Source organism: Rattus rattus, chromosome 13 (genome assembly GCF_011064425.1).
Source record: "Rattus rattus isolate New Zealand chromosome 13, Rrattus_CSIRO_v1, whole genome shotgun sequence".
NCBI classification, from domain to species: domain Eukaryota; kingdom Metazoa; phylum Chordata; class Mammalia; order Rodentia; family Muridae; genus Rattus; species Rattus rattus.
The window spans coordinates 14,142,718-14,158,958 of record NC_046166.1 but is presented as its reverse complement, the minus strand read 5'-3'; the positions used below and the strand labels follow the sequence as shown (position 1 = coordinate 14,158,958).

At 53.9% G+C, this 16,241-nt stretch overlaps 1 protein-coding gene across 1 annotated transcript; it reads right to left on the bottom strand.

Annotated features, from left to right (window-relative positions):
- Positions 1–13,590: 13,590 nt before the first annotated feature.
- Positions 13,591–16,002, bottom strand: Klf2 (Kruppel like factor 2). Its single transcript, XM_032919260.1, has 3 exons — positions 15,917–16,002; positions 14,781–15,588; positions 13,591–14,217 (listed from the first exon to the last, which is right to left on the bottom strand). The coding sequence occupies exons 1-3, from the start codon at positions 15,986–15,988 to the stop codon at positions 14,042–14,044; spliced, it is 1,056 nt and encodes a 351-aa protein (XP_032775151.1). The 5' UTR covers positions 15,989–16,002; the 3' UTR covers positions 13,591–14,041.
- Positions 16,003–16,241: the final 239 nt, after the last annotated feature.

Here is a 16,241-nt window from a genome sequence, read left to right as displayed (position 1 = left end):
ACACAATTGGATCAGGGGCTACCTCTGACTCTGTTGCCTGCCATAGACCTTCCTCCCCAGCTGGACTGATGGTTGGGCCTCAGTGGGAGAGGATGTGCTTAGTCCTGAGGCAGGCGGGTTCCTAAGGAGCCTCTTCTCAGAGAAGGGGGGGATGGGCATAGGGATTTGTGAGGGTGGGACTGGAAGGAGAGGGGTTGTGTCAAGACCAGATTGTAAGTAAATTAATTAATTAATTAAAAAAAATCAGTCAATAAAAAGAAGAAACAGAAAAGTGGAGTTTGTGGGGATAGGGGCCCAGGGAGAGGCATCCTCAGTCTCATTCCGGGGCACTCCCGAGGCTGAGGCTGTAGGAACAGGCTGCCACAGCCCATACCGATTTCTACTGGGTTTTTTGTTTTTCTGGTTTTTGTTTTGTTTTTTGTTTTTGTTTTAGGACAAACATGCAGATCAGTCATTTCAAAGTCACTCTCTTTTGCAAACTAGAAACACAATAAAAAGAAATTCTGGGCTTGACTGGCCTGGCCTCTGTAGGTGGCCTCTTTTGTGTGAGGCACGAGACTGAAGAAACTCTCTTTGTCATGTCAACTGGGTTAAGTCCGGATTCTTCCCAAGGCGGGGACCAGTCAGCCCTGTTCAGTCTGGTTTGCTGTGATCCAGTACAATAGCTTAAAGCAAGACAATAGCTTGTAAGTGTGTTTTAGAGCTCTTCTTCCTGGGTGAGGCTTGACCAAGTAGAGGAGTATTCTGGTTATGACTTTTAACTTAAAAAACAAACAAAAAAACCCAGTCATTTAGCCCAGGCTAGCCCCAGCACACACATAGCTGTGAATAATTTTGAACTCACGATCCCCCTGCCTCTCCTGAAGAGAGAATTTCCTCTAGCTGCCCCAGGACTCCAGCCCTCCCAACCCCACCTCCTCACTCTGACTGGGAGAACTCTGATTTCTTGGGGTCCATTGTTTTAATAACAATTAAAGGGAGGCCAAAGGCAGAAAGACCACGGGAGGGCTGGGGATTTAGCTCAGTGGTAGAGCGCTTACCTAGGAAGCACAAGGCCCTGGGTTGGGTCCCCAGCTCGAAAAAAAAAAAGAACCAAAAAAAAAAAAAAAAAAAAAAAAAAAGACCACGGGAGAGCCAGAGTTCAAGTCCACTCTCAATTGCATAGCAAGTCAAGAGGCCAGTGTGGGCTTTGAGAGACCCTGGCTCGGCCTGTAAGGCCCTCAGTCGCTGCTAAGGCTAGTTTTGATCCCATGAACCCACATGGTAAGAAGAGGGGAGAGACTCCAGCAAGTTGTCCTCTGCATTCCACGTGCATGCAAGTGTGCGCATGATAAATAAGTGTAAAAGTAAAGCAAAACAGCCCACACCCTGTGTGTGTATGGAACGCATTAACCCAGCTAAGTGCAGCTCATGGTTGGGCACATGTGCCTGAGAGACCAGATTCACCCCACATCACCTGCCAGGAAAGTGCAGAGCCCCCAGAGCCCCACGATAGTCATAAGGAAAGCACCCACAAAATAAGCAAGGGCGTAACATAGACGTGTGTGTGTGTGTGTGTGTGTGTGTGTGTGTGTGTGTAAGACAGTTGTGTGTGCGTGCATGAGTGCATACGTGTGCATGTGTGCACGAGTGTGTGTGTGTGTGCGTGCGCGTGCGTGAGTGTGTTTAAAAAAACTAGGTTTGCAAGTGACTTGAGGGCCTTGATGTCTGTAGTAAAGACAAAGACAAGGGTTCTCACCCTAGGAGCCCCCCACCCCCCGAAAAGTCACAGTTTGCAGCAGTCGTTCAGCCATAAACACCAGCTTCCACGGAAGCAGCAAGGTATGGGCAGTAGGGCCTGAGGTAGGATGTCCTGGCTCCTGCAGGCTGCGGGGCTGCGGGGAAGCAGGCTCCACCTCCGGCCACTCACATCACTTTCCTGCCATCACATTCCCTTAGTCGTGAGTGCGGGGGTCAGAGCACACCTGAGGGAAGTTGTTCTCTCCTTGCATCCTATGGATCTGGGGATCTAGCTTGGTGGCAGACACCTCTGCCCAGTGCGCCTCACCAGCCGCTTGTGACATTCCCACCCATGGAACAGACTTTGGCCATACTCATCCTCGTCACCCTCACATGCCCCCCCTTCTGGTTATCCCCTTTCCATCTCTCCTTCTATTGGGCATGCGGACACACACACACACACACACACACACACGGCAAATGCATGTGTCCCAAAGGGCTGAATAAAATGAATCTTCCTCAACAGCCATTAACTGCCTGTCCTGCTCAGAGAGAGGCAAAATCTCCTGAGTTTGAGCAGTTGGAATATATAAGCCCCAGAGCCGGTAGCCTCTCCACAGCTTGGCCCAGACTCAGTCACTCTAAGGGCTTCCACGCAACAAGGAGCCCTCCCAAGACTGAACGCCCTGGAGCCCTGGTCCTCTGCCCATCTGCCCGTCTGTCTTCCCAGGGTCCCCTGCCCCTGCCCCTGCCCCTGCCCCTCCCCCCTCAGCCACACTTTCCCTTCATCGCCCTACTTCCCGGACATGCCTCCACAATCCAGCAGCGCATCACAGCGCACACCCACCCCTTCTCGGGTGGGGGCTAGAGTGAGTTGCAGGGATGCCCTGCTGTTGGCTGGTGAGAACAGGCTCTGCTGCTGTGGCCACCAGCTCTTGAGATGACAAGCCTTCCCTCAAAGACTCACGGATGACTCAGAACAATCCTCCAAGCCCCTGGCAATATGGCCTAAGTCACTCCGGGGCCATGCTGAGGAAATGAGGCGTCAGGATGTGTTTGAGGTTTTGGGGTTCAACTGAACTGCTCTGGGAATATGGAGAGTTTTGTTCCCATAACCCACGTGGATGGTTCTGGGTCCACATTAGAGCCAAAGACAGGGACAGAGTCACCCCAGCTCCTCGTCCCAGGATTTTCCCGTTTCACTCTGGAACAACGCAGAACACAAAGGCTCTGGTTGCTGACTTTGTTTCGCGTGATCTTGGGACAGTCCCCAAAAGGCCAACCCAAGGTTAAGGTTGAAGGCAAGGTTGATTGAAACGAAGAGCAATTCACGATGTGCCATAGCAGGCGTCATAGGAGCCTGCAAGCAGGGCGACATCTGCTCTCAAGTGGGAAAAGCAATGCCGCTCAGCTGGCAGCGGTGAGCCACTGTCATACATCAGCCAAAAGCCCGCAGCGCGCGACTCCCGTGCTCACACGGGACGCTAGTGTGCTCCCACGGGACTCGGGTGCTTTTATAGGACTCTGGTGTGCCCCCCCCCACTCTACTCCAAGCTGGGATTCTGGTGCTTCCCCACAGGGCTCTGGTACTCCCACACACATCCAGTGGCTTCTTGGCTGTCACTCTAGAAAAGTCTTGAGTGCTGGGTTTCTGTCTCTTTCAGAGGCAAAACCACGATGGTAGGCCATGCTACTGAGCCTTCTCTGCTGGAATCAAATAACCATGACCCTTCTCCCTGAAGTGCCTGGGCTAGCACAGTTTCCCAGGTGAGGGATGCAGAGCCAGGCCATGGGCCCAGGGAAGGGCTTTGTGGTGCAAAGAGCAGTGGTCCTGGGGGAGAGCAGAGGAGCTCGGAAATGGGGATGAGATGGGAAGTGAGGCTGCATGGAGGATACTAGCTAGCAAAGGCGCTTCTTCAATGTTCCAAAGGACCTAGCACTACTGCCCAGCCACTCCCCCAGCCCCTCACTGGGGAGATTCTAGGCAGGGCTCCACCCCTGAGCCACGCCCCCAGCCCCTCACTGGGGGATTCTAAGCAGGGCTCCACCCCAGAGCCACGCCCCCAGCCCGTCACTGGGGGATTCTAGGCAGGGCTCCACCCCTGAGCCACGCCCCCAGCTCCTCACTGGGGGGATTCTAAGCAGGGCTCCACCCCAGAGCCACGCCCCCAGCCCCTCACTGGGAGATTCTAAGCAGGGCTCCACCTCAGAGCCACGCCCCCAGCCCCTCACTGGGGGGATTCTAGGCAGGGCTCCACCCCAGAGCCACGCCCCCAGCCCCTCACTGGGAGATTCTAGGAAGGAGGCTCCACCCCCCCAGCCATGTCCCCAGCCCCTCACTGGGTATACCCACTGAGCCACCAAAAACAGGGTTTCTTGCATACTCAACTGCCTCAGCCCCCGCCCCAGCCACTGATACACTTTCTCTTTAAGGCAAGTCCTCAGTTATTTAGTCCAGGCTAGCCTGGAACTTGTGACCCTCCTTCCTCATTGCTTCAAGCTGTAGGATGACACAGCCTGTATTCCTGAGCCTCCCTCAGTTGCTCCAGTGGTGTGTGACCCTGATCTTTTGAGGCGTTCAGGCGGTTGTCATGCATGGTGGCCCAGCTGAGCAGGCGGAGGGCAAGTGGGCTGGGTGCAAACAGCACTTACCCCACAGGCCTCTCCCAAGTTCCGCCAGCTCTAGCTGCTGCAAATCTGTAATAGCGATGGCACCCAGAAACTGTACCGCTGTCCAGGGCCTCCAACACCCTCCCTAGCTGTTACCCCATTTCATAGAAGAGGAAACCAAGGCCTAGAGCGGTGGGACCGGCCTAACGCTGAAGTCACTTGGTGTTAATGGTAAAGGATTGGTCAGATGTCTCTGTGTAGCCGTTGTCTGTTGTTAAGTCTTTTGTAGCCCAGGCTGCTTGCAAAGTCACCCTACAGCCTTGAACTCCTTACCCTGCCACCTCTGCCTCTGGAGAGCCGAGATTATGGGCCAGTGCCACCACAACTACAGACGTGCTGCTGGGGCTGGGCCCAGAGTCTCCTGCGTGCTCCCCAAGACTCTACCCACTGAGCGAGCCAGCCCCGGACCTTATTTCTGTCTGGGTTTTAAAGTGTTTTGGTCGGTGGTGAAGAGATTGAGCCCCAGGCAGGCTGCCTCAGCGCTGCATCTTGTCTTTCCAAGCTGTAGTTAGTTTCAGCTTTTTATCGTTCGTGGGCTGGAGAGACAGCTCCATGGGTAAAGTGCACACACACCACACAGGGCACCTCATACCCACCTGTGACTCCAACACCAGGGGCGTCTGGTAACTCACCTCTGACCTCTGCAGGCACCTGCACACGCTGGGCGTAGACTTACATAGATGTGCACATAAATAAACGCACATTTTTAAAATTAAAAAATTTGAGACAGAGTCACATTAAATTGTCCAGGTAGGGACTTGAGCTTGTGACCAAAATGATTAGCTTGTGCCACCTCACCCAGCAACAAACCTCGTTTTTCTTTCTTCTTTTTTTAAAAAAATATTTCAGACAAGTTCTCTGTGTAGCCCTGGTTGTCCTGGAACGCACTCTGTAGACCAGGCTGGCCTGGAACTCACAGAGATTCTCCTGCTTCTGCCTCCCAAATGCTGGGATTAAAAGCACAAACCACCACCACCTGGCCAAATCTACTCTTTTATGTGGACTTGTTAGAAACAGGTTCTCACGTAGCTGGGACTGGACTCCTGAGCTCCCTGCCTCAGTTTCCCCAGTGCTAGAATGACAGGTGTGCATCACCAGGACTGCGCCCATATTCTGACATATTCAGCATATTGGGTGTGGTAGCAAGTGCATGCCTTTAGTGCTGGGAGGCCAGCCTGGTCTACGTAATACGATCCACACAGACCAGGGCTCTTGTGCTTAGTTACTCTGTTCAGTACAGAAATACCCAGCCTCCTCCTACAGGTACTCCTTGGAGAAGCATGTTGACAAAAACAGGAAGTAGCTAGCATGGTGGTTGCCTGGGGCTGGAGAGGGGTAGACTGAATGAATCTGGACTTGGTTGTCGTTCTAGCTCTTAAGGGGAGACTTGGAGTTCAAGGCCAGCCTGGGCTGTGGGAAAGGTTGGCATGGAAAAAAAAAAGTTTCAGTTTAGGAGGTGAGAATGTTTTAGAGCTGGAAGGTGGTGGTGGTTGTGTAATAATAGCTCAGTACCACCACGGAAGTGTGCACTTGGGGATGGTTAAGGGTCCCCAGGAAGCCCTGGGTTCCATCACCAGCGTGGGAAGAGTAAAAAGGCAGCAGGCAGGGTTTTTTATACAGGTTTTAACCAGTGTAGTGAGAATTTTTGTTTCTTTTTGTTTTCGGTTTTTTTTTTTGTTTTGTTTTGTTTTTTTTAAATGAAACTTTCCAGTTTTATTCACAATGTAGCTATGTTCTGGGTGCTGTAGGAAACAGCTGTATGTAACTTCTTAGCATATATAAACAGAACTTGCTCGCTTGGCCTGCCCAGGCTCACGGTGAGAAGCCATCTCTGATCTGTTAGAGATTTCATAAAATTTGGACGACAAGCGTCAGCGGATTAATGACATCCGTGTCTGCTGTTTTCATGTTAAATCCTAGCATCTTTGCAATGGTTTCCCGAAAGTCGGCGAGCTAGATACTTGCTGTTTCTCCTGGCCATGGGCTCATTGACCATCTCCTCCTCCTCCTGGCAGCTTCCTCTCTTCTCTCCATCTTCCTCCCTTTCCTCTCTCCATTTTTGTTTCTTTGAAAACAGAGATAGGAATGTGTTTTCTTTTGAATCCCAGGAGTGGGCGCTGGGGCTGCTTCATCCTGTCCACTTGACTATGACTTGCCTTGTGCCCTAGCACAGGTGTGATTTTGCCAGCTGAGCTGAGTTTCTGTGATTGCATGACGTTTGGAATTCTGGGGGCTTTTCGGAGGGTGTATCAATGTTAGGGCCCTGACAGGGATGACTCATTCCTTGTTGTTACTGGTTGCAGTTTGTTAAGTACTTGTGTGCAAAGAAGAAACAACAACAAGAAGAAATCAGGTACCAGGATGCTGAAAACCAGACTTGCTTTAAGGAACTCGATGCCCCAGTCAGCAGGAAGTAGTCTAAGGATAAGAATGTCCCTCCTTTCCTACCCCTGACTTTATTCAGGAATTTCTCTCCTCTCTCCCCTCTATCCTTTGTTCTCTTCTAGGTAGTGTTAGGGGGCTGAAAGGGTAGAGGAAATAGAGTGGAGAAAGGCGGAAGAAAAAAAGAAACAAGTAGCAAAAGACTGGCTACAAACCGGGACAGCAGAGAAAGGCAAGGAACGGAAAGGGAAAGGAGTTCAAGACCAGAACTCTTTCAGGATAAAAAGGGAAGAGGTGCAGGCTTGCAGCTCAGCTGGTAAACCTCTGCTCTATCTGAGGACTGGAGTTCCGATCCTAACACCCACATCTGGAAACTCAAAAGCACCTGTAACTTGAGCTCTGAGGGATGAGACCCCACTTTCTGGACATCCATGGGTAAAAGTAAAAATAAACCCCGTTCATTTAAAAGTGAAAAAGTTGGGGCCGTGACTCAGGAGTGGAGCCCTGCCTAGAATCCCCCAGTGGGGGGCTATGGACATGGCTCAGCCTCAGAGCACCTGTGGAGCATGAGTAACATCCTGGGTTCATCCCTAGTCTATTTTTAAAAAATGAGGGAGGAGCTGCAAGAGATGGTAGGGACTGGGAGGAGAGGGGGGACAGATATTGGGAGGAAAAGTGAATAGATAAATTAATTTTCAAAAAGAGAAGGTTTTCATAGGCACAAGCTGAGAGGTCTGTGTCCTCACCCCTAGCTAGCTCCTCCCCAGTTTCAGAATTCTTTGCACAGTTGTTCTCTGTGTTGGCAGGAACTTGGCCTGGTGTAGACTCACAGAGTTCCACAGAACCCACAAGGTGTTCTCCCAAAAATCAAGAGTATGTGACCCTTTGATACAAGGGAAAGGGTGCCATGGCCCAGTGAGGAAAGGCAGGGCCCCTCCCAGCTAAAGGCCATCCCAGAATACCAAGCTGGACACCAAGCTGATGGTCACCCTCTGCCCTTGTCCCTCTACTGCTTCCTAGTGCCATCCACTTCCGCAGCCATTCCCTTGGAATACATTCCTGCTGAGCTGACCTCCCTCCCTGAAATCCCACAAACAGACCTCTCCCCTGACACCCTGACACCCTACCCCAGGAAGCACAGACCACTGCTCCGTGGACGGAGAGACTCAAAGAGACTGCGGGACCCACTGTGTAGTCCACTGTGTACTCGGTAAATATGTCGGCAGACTGGCATGGAGAACAGGGGAAACCAGAAATGTCCTGGGGTGAGAGGTCAAAGGTCCTGGGGTGAGAAGTCAAGAGCCATGACTTCATCAGACAAACGGCACAGGTTGGAGGCAGTGCTAGTGTCCCAGGGGCTGGAAAGTTCACACATCCTTGCAAGGGGAGCCATTGAGGCACGGTGTCCTGGTGAGTCATAAAGAAGTGGTTCTGGGGGTTAGGGATTTAGCTCAGTGGTAGAGCGCTTGCCTAGCAAGCGCAAGACCCTGGGTTCAGTCCCCAGCTCCAAAAAAAAAAGAAAAAAAAGAAAAAAGAAAGAAAAAAGTGGTTCTGGCTGTTGGGATGTGTAGGTGTCTGCATTCCTGGACAGAGAGCCCTCTGGCCATTCCTAACTTTGGGCTATTTGGATGGCTCTGTCCAGGACTCGAACTGGCAGGTGTCTGGGGTTGAGATCTGAGTCACACCTTCACTGCACTGTTTTGCTTTCCAGGGAATGCTCTGAGGCCTAGGTGCCCCAGGGACCCAGGATCATGGCCTCTCAGTCTGTGCCGTCCTGGTAGAAAATTTCCTGGAAAATGCACATCTGCTGGGCATTCAGAGTCTGGAAAGAGCACACAGGGAGGGGAAGGGGTGGGGCTTCCAGGAAATGGGGACATGAACTGGTGTGGTGTCTGAACAGCTGGATGTTTCTAAGCCTGGGAAGGGATGTGCAGAGGGCTTGACTGAGAGCCGAGCCAGAGTTCTGGGTTTTCCACCCACCTTCACACCTACAGCCTATGGCTGTCCTCTAAACCCAGTACTAGAGTGGGGTCAGCAAGATGGCCCTGTTGGAAGGAGGAGCTTGCAGCCAAACCTACAGAGAGGGGTGGGGAGAGAAAAGCAAAAATAAATCCATAAAATAAAATAGAGGGAGACCAGATATGGTGGTACATACTTGCCAACTCGCACTCAGAAAGCTGAGGCAGGAGGATGGCAAGTTTAAAGCCAGTCTGATATCATGTCTCAAAAATTAACTGGAGCTAGAGAGATGAACTGGCAGCTAAGGTTTGGTCACAACATCTGTGACTCCAAGTCCAGGGGATCTAGTGCTCTCTCTGGACTCTCTGGTCTCACACACACGTGCGCCTTCAATCCCAGCACTGAAGAGGCAGAGATGTGGAGATGGAGGCCGGCCGGTTGACAGGGTGAGTTTCAGGACTGCACAGTGAGAGCAGGGTTACATTCTCCACAGCGAGAGCTGTGTACCTTTTCCTAGGCTTGCTGGGAGGACAGAAGTAGGGTCATTGAAGAAGTCTGTGCCAGGAGGAGTGTGGAGAGGCCACAGGTAGGTGTGAGTTGGTCAGTCACAGGAGGGCACTTGGCACAGGTTGCCCTTACTCCTGACTTTCAGGGATGGCTACAGGAGACACGAGGCTAAGGCCTTGGGAATAAGTGCAGAGTGGGTGAGTGGATGGGGAGAGAGGGAGGCCGCTCTTCCTCATACATACATGGGAGGCTGAGGACGGATAGCTGAGTCTGAGGCAAGCCTGAGACACCTTGCCTGAAGAAAGGGAGGGAGAGACAGAGGGACGGATGGACGGACGGACGGACCTCTCTATGCAGTTGAGGGTGCCCTGAAGTGACTCTCTGCTCTGTCTCATAAGTGTTGGAGGGAAAAGTGAGATCACCACACTGGCTCTTCTGTTTCGAGACAGGTTCTGTAGCCCAGGCTCGCTTTGAACTTGCAGCAATCCTACTGCTTCACTCACAACTCTGGTCATTCATCTATGCAGGTCAAGTTATGGTGGGTCCACTCCTAACCCTTCTGTTACAGCCCTGAAGATTCCATCCAACCCCTAAGGGATAGGAGATGCCACCTTTTGGTACCTGGGATGGCAGGGGATAGCTTGTGGGGGTCTGGGGGATGGAGTTGGGGACCTGATAGGTGGCTGGGATGAAGGACTGGGGGAGAGGCTAGGGGAGGGGGACAGGGGCTCCGCTCAACACTCAGGTCCCAGAGATAACATAGAGTCCCCTGTCAATCAAGCTTCGATGGAGAGTCACTAGCATAGACAGGCACAGGCGACCAGACACTACCTGTACCTTCTGATCAGCCAGCCAGCTTGAGCTGTGGGTGATTCCAGAGTTGCTGGGCTCCCTGCTGAGTCAGGGGCTCTCCCTGCTGACAACACCCCTCAGGGCCCCATAAAGTCAGGAAATGCAGCTGGAGGTAGAAGCCTATTAAAGGATTCTTCCCTTCTCTCCTGTGTGACCCTGCCCTGGGAACCATCCAAACCCAGCCCTAGATACTCACAGAGGGTCAGTTTGCAGGGCCCCTCTGTCCATGCTGCCTCCTGTGGGCTCTCAAACGTTTGCTATAAAGTGGTGTCGTGGGGGCTGAGGAGATGGCTCAGAGGTGAAAGCAAGCTAACTTCGATGAGATGCCCGGCACTGGTGTAAATGCAGCGTGGGGGTGGTAACCCGCCTTCAGTTCTAGCCACAGAAGGAAGAGACAGGGGATTCCCAGGGCAAGCTGGCTAGCCAGACTAGCCACAGGGAGATCGGGGGTTGATTTAGAGACCCTGCCTCATTGAAGAAGGTGGAGATATGAGGATTCCGACGTGGACCTCAGGCCTCCCCATGCACGTGCACGTGACTTAGAATAGCTGACACGTTATAAATGCCGCGTGTGCGGTTGTATTAGAGAATACTAGAAAGAAGAAAACGTAACCTCAGCGTCTATTTGCATAAGCACTCTCCAAAATACCTAAGTGAATATTACGAAGGATTGGGGGGGGGTGAGACAGAGGTGAAAAACATAAAAACTGCTTATCGTTCTGAAGGGAAGAAAGGTCACGCCAGTAACTACAGCTTTGTGAAAACAATTCAGCCACGAACCAGGGCCTGCCCCACCCACCCACAAAATAAGAACTGTTGGGTCGGGTGGGTTGTAAAGCGTGACGGTTTTTTTTATAGTTAATATTTTATGTTTTATATATTTTGTGTGGACATAGGGGTGGAGGCCAGAGGGTAACTGTAGAACCCAGTTTGCTCTTCCCACTGCGTGGGTCCCAGGAATGGAACTCAGGCAGGACAAGCCTTGGCAGCAATCGTCTTTGTCCACTGAGCCATCTCACTGACCCAATAGTTCACACTTCCTCTAAGGCCATGGATGGCCCTGCCTGGTGCACTTGCCTTTAGTCACAGCTCTCTAGGGGCACCGGCAGGTAGATCTATTTGTCCTGTCCAGCCTGCTGTAGTGACTTCCAAGCCAATCAGAGCTACATAGAGTGACCCTGTCTCAAACAAAATAAAACAAAAAACAGACTCAAGGCTGTGATTAGCTTTTCCAGAGGGAAGAAAATTGTCGAACGTCCTATCTTTTCCCGGAATTCCCAAGAATAGTCATTCAAATTTTCTTCACACCTCTCTGGATGACGTCCAGGGTGCTCTGCCCCAGCACAACTCACAGCAGGGACTGAAAGTCTCTGAGGAAGGCAGGGGGCTGCCCTATTCATCATTTAGATACCATCTAGCTGGAACCTCCAGGGTGACAATCGAAAATGTCTTCAGTGGGTATCCCTCAGAGTCCCAAGCTAGACTTCCAGAGTACACACAAGTTGACCCTTGTCTGAGTGGGGAGAAGAGAGGCCAGATGCCTCTGGGTTTGCCCGTGTGGCCCTGCTGCCCAATCAGCGCGAAGGAGGTACCTCTCCCTCTGTCCTTGGCAGCGCACAGGAAGCAAACTGTCCTGCGCAGTGCAGCTTCCCAATTGGCCTGTAACTAGCCTCAGAACCCTCCCAGGGACAGCTGGAGGTGTTCTCCAAGAAAAAATATTGACTGTCCCTTAGGCTGAGGATAGAGCAATGTAGTAAATTGGAGACCAACCTTGGCTACCTGAGAGCAAAATAGGGAAAAAAAAAAAAAAAATGGCGCGTGAGTCTAGTTTCAGGCAGCAGTTTCTAGGGAAGGCTGCGGGGCTGTGCGAGTGGTTATTTACAGGCTGAGGGTATGACTCAGGGGCAGACCACTCTCTGCCCCAGCAAAGAGGCCAAATCAACACAGCCCAGATCATTAAACCATGGGGACACAGTGGTGCAGTCCCAGGGCCAGTATCCTGGCGCGACTACCACCGCAGCACCCACACACATTGCACAAAAGGTAAAAAGCAAACAAAAACAAACACTAACTCCCTTGAGAGGTGCCCCCAGCCCAGGGCAAGCTCCAGCGAGGAGTTCTGCTCCCCGCTCCGGCCCAGGCTGAGGGGCTGCCTTGGGGTTTGGGAGTTTTGCAGAAGTGGTTCACAAAGGGCACCGAGAGCTCACCCATCCTCCCTCTGCAGCGGAAGTGAGCCTCAGTATTTACTCTCAAAATATGAATCACATTATCATCCTCGTTTCTGCTTTTCACAGATTACCAGAGTTGTCAGCTGTTTCCAGGGCCACCGTGGGAGGGGGAGGATGGAAAGATGGAGGAAACCCCTGCTTCTGTCGCAACTAGGGTGAGAGTGGCTTAAAACTGGGCTCTACCCAAGGGCGATTTTCACTTTCCGGAAGTAAAGTGCAATTGTCAGTAGCCATGGTTACGGGGGCCCTGGGCAGAAGAGGCACCTGCCAATGAGAGGGAGACTGGAGGGTGGAGGGGCTGGATGCCCACAGGCGCTGCAGTTGGGTCTCGTTCTCCAACACAACCCAGGTGGGTTACTACAAAACCACCACCACCACTGTGCCCCCCGGCATAAGGGACAGATCATCCCAGCCTGTCCAAAATAACAGAAAGGAAAGTCAGGTGTCGCGCGTCACCATGCTCACATGTAACCGCTCTCCGTGCACAGACCATGAGACGGCTCAACTGGGTAAGGGTGCCTGCAGCCATGCATAAAGGCCAGAGTTGAATCCCAGGAGCTATGGAGCAGCGCAGCTCTCGTCATCCTCTGTCCGGATTGCACTGCAACCTGTGCAACCCTCTAAAATACAGAAAAATAAGCGTAGTACAAGGAGGGGGGAAACCCTGAAAGTGAAGGGGGAAAAGCTTATACCGCGGATTTTTACCCCTATAAAAAGACGGATACCCATATCTAAGAGGCAGAGGTAAGGATCTGAGGTTGTGCTAGCATAGTCTACATATTAGAAAAAAAGTAATGAGTGAAGCAGAGGGCGAGCACGTCTTTAGTCCCAGCACTCAGGAGGCAGACCCAAGAGGCAGGCGGATCTCTGTAAGTTCAAGGGCAGCCTGAACTCCAGGACAGTCAGTCAGGGCTACAGAGAAATCCTGCTGGAAACACACACACGCGCGCGCGCGCGCGCGCACACACACACACACACACACACACACACACACACACACACGCACACACACACACCCCACCGGCATGCTCCTAAGTTTGGCTCAGCCCGGAGAAGATACCAGGAAAAGGTTTTTAATTTTCTTTTTTCTTTCTAAAAAAGGGATGGCCACATCAGTGGAACCAACGCTTTCCCAGCTCTGGGATACAAGGGGGAAAATTACGGCTCAAAGTAGCAGACTTAAAATAGCCTGTGCCCAATCCTCAAACACTATGTTTACATTTATACAGAACCCGCAGCCCCTCCTCCATCCCCAGCCACAGCACTACCATGATTCCTCCAAAGATCCAAAACTTTTTTAATTAAAAAAAGAGTCTTATAAAAACGAAGCAGGCGAAGAGATGCCATCGTTTCCCTTATAGTCATACAGATTGCCACGGTCACTTATATACAATATTATAAAAACAACGTTGGGGATAGTTGGGGATAGTAAACTCAAAGGCATTTCTCACAAGGCTAGCCTCGATCCTCTAGTGGGAACCCGAGAGAAAGAAGTCAATTATTGCACCATTTTGAAAACATTCTTCACAGGCTCCTGTCTTCTTCCCTGGAGCCTTCAGTCACGGTGGGAGCCGGAACTGGTGGCAAAGTCATTTTCCTGTGGCCACTCTTGTCCGACTCCGTCCTCAGGGTCCAATAAATAACAGTCAGTTTGTTGCAAGGGGGCCGTGCCCGGCGCGTGGAACCCGCCACAGTCGCTCATGGGCTGGCCGAGTCGACCCAGGCTACATGTGTCGCTTCATGTGCAGGGCCAGGTGGTCGGACCTGGAGAAGGCCCGGTCGCACAAGTGGCACTGGAAGGGCCTGTGACCCGTGTGCTTGCGGTAGTGGCGGGTAAGCTCGTCAGAGCGCGCGAACTTCCAGCCGCAGCCGTCCCAGTTGCAATGATAAGGCTTCTCACCTATGGCAGAAAGGAAGGACATTAAGCCTCAGTTTCCCCGAAAGCCTATTCCGGGCGGGCAGCACCTGATAGCACTGACCCCCTCCCTCTCCAATCTCATCCCCACCCACATCTAATCCAAACAGAGACCCTTGGGCTCCTGAAGCTGACCACAAACAGGCTCGGGCGCACTCCTTCCCTAACATTCTGAGATTAGGTCTGAATTCCTGTTCTGCTCAGTGCCGAGATGACAGGCTCAGGCCACCATGCCAGGGTTTTATATGCAGTGCTGGGGGTGTTAGTCGTCCAGCTTAGCCCCAGCCCAACCCTCCCCAGCTTCTTTAAATATGTCCCTCACAGACCCTACTACACCTGCACTGTCCAGAATTCTTGAGAACCGAGTCCCTTCCCCGTAGCCAATCCGTTAAACTGCCGCTCCCCCTTGCCAGAGCCAGACTCTGGGGACAGTATCCATTTCCCTTCCGGAGGATGGACAGGCTCTCCCTCTCTAACCTAGCCTGTTCCTGAACTCGCTCCCATCCATCCCACTGCTGCAGCTCCGGGGAGTGAGGCCAGGCGCCCACCTGTGTGCGTCCTCAGATGCGCCTTTAGGTGCGAACTCTTGGTGTAGGTCTTGCCGCAGTTGGTGTAGCTGCAAGTGTGCGTGGCGGCGCGCTTGCGGGGCCAGGAGCGGCGGCCGCGCTTGGGCTTGGCCTCCAACAGCTCCAGCGGGGACGAGGGCGGCGTGAGGAGACCGCGCGTGGCAGGGGGAGCAAGACCCAGAGCCGCCGCCGCATCGTCGAAGAGACCGAAGGCGCCGGGCGCGGGCGGCCCGAAGTGCAACGCGGGGCCGGGGCCGCCGAAGCTGGGGCCGGGGCCGAAGGGTGGCGGGAACGGGTTGCGGGGACCGGGCGCCGGGAGGCGCGGGGGGCCGTCGGGGCTGAGCGGCGGCGTGTCCGAGGGCGGTGGGGGACGGCCAGCAGGACCCCGCATGCATGCACCTGTCGCTCCCAGGGCGCCCTCGAGCTTCAGCCCGCGCGGTCCGCGAGCCAAGCCGGCTGCGCACCCGTAGCCGCCGCCGTCCACCTCCGGGGGCTCGGCTTTCACCAGCCGCCCGGGAGGCGCGAGGAGGAAGCGGCCGTGCAGAGCCGGCCCCTGAGGCGCATCCAGGTCCGGGCGCAGCAGCTCCGTTCCCAGGCCAGCCGCCGGGGTGCCATAGGGCGGAGGGGCACCCGGCTCCGGGTAGTAGAACGCAGGCGGCGGGGGCTGCGGCGGGGGCTCGGGAGGGTTCTCGGCGCCCAGACCGTCCAGTCCCATGGACAGGATGAAGTCCAGCACGCTGTTTAGGTCCTCATCCGTGCTGCCCGCCTCGGGCTCATTTCGCGGCCAGCGCTGCAGGAGACAGGGCGCGGGACGTGAGAGCGGGGCTTCCTCCTGCTACCCTGCACCCCAAAGTCTAACTCCTAGGCCATTGGGGTCTGCACCCAGTGCACGGCATCCCTCGGCGCGCGTGTCCTCCGTCCCTGCACCCTCCCTCCTGCCCCACAGCCTGAGGTCTAAGTCCTCACGGATGACAATCTAACTACCGGCGCCCTGAGGTCGGTCTCCCACCGCCGCCAGCGGTCCGCACCCCGGACCTTGTCATCTCCAGTACTCGCTCCTGCACCCTATGGTCTGATACCCTGATACCCCGCCGCCCGCGGACCCTCGCTGCCCTCACCTCCTGGAGGCCGCGCTCGCAGGGGCTGGCGAAAGTGGCAAAGGACGGCAAGATAGGCTCGCTGAGCGCCATGGCAGGGACTGTGTGTGCTGTGGCCGGGCCCACCCAGGCCTTATAGGCGCGGCAGACACAGAGGGCGGGGCTAGGAGGCGTCGACGGAAACGCGTCCCGGATGGGGACGAGCTCCGAGCTCAGCCTAAATTTAGCCGCGGTATATAAGCCTGGCGGCGGCGGCTATGGCAGCCACTACGGGACCCCGGGCTGCGCGCCTCAGTCCCCGCCCCCGGGCCCGGGCCCCGCCCCGTCCGTCCCCTTGGCGACGGCG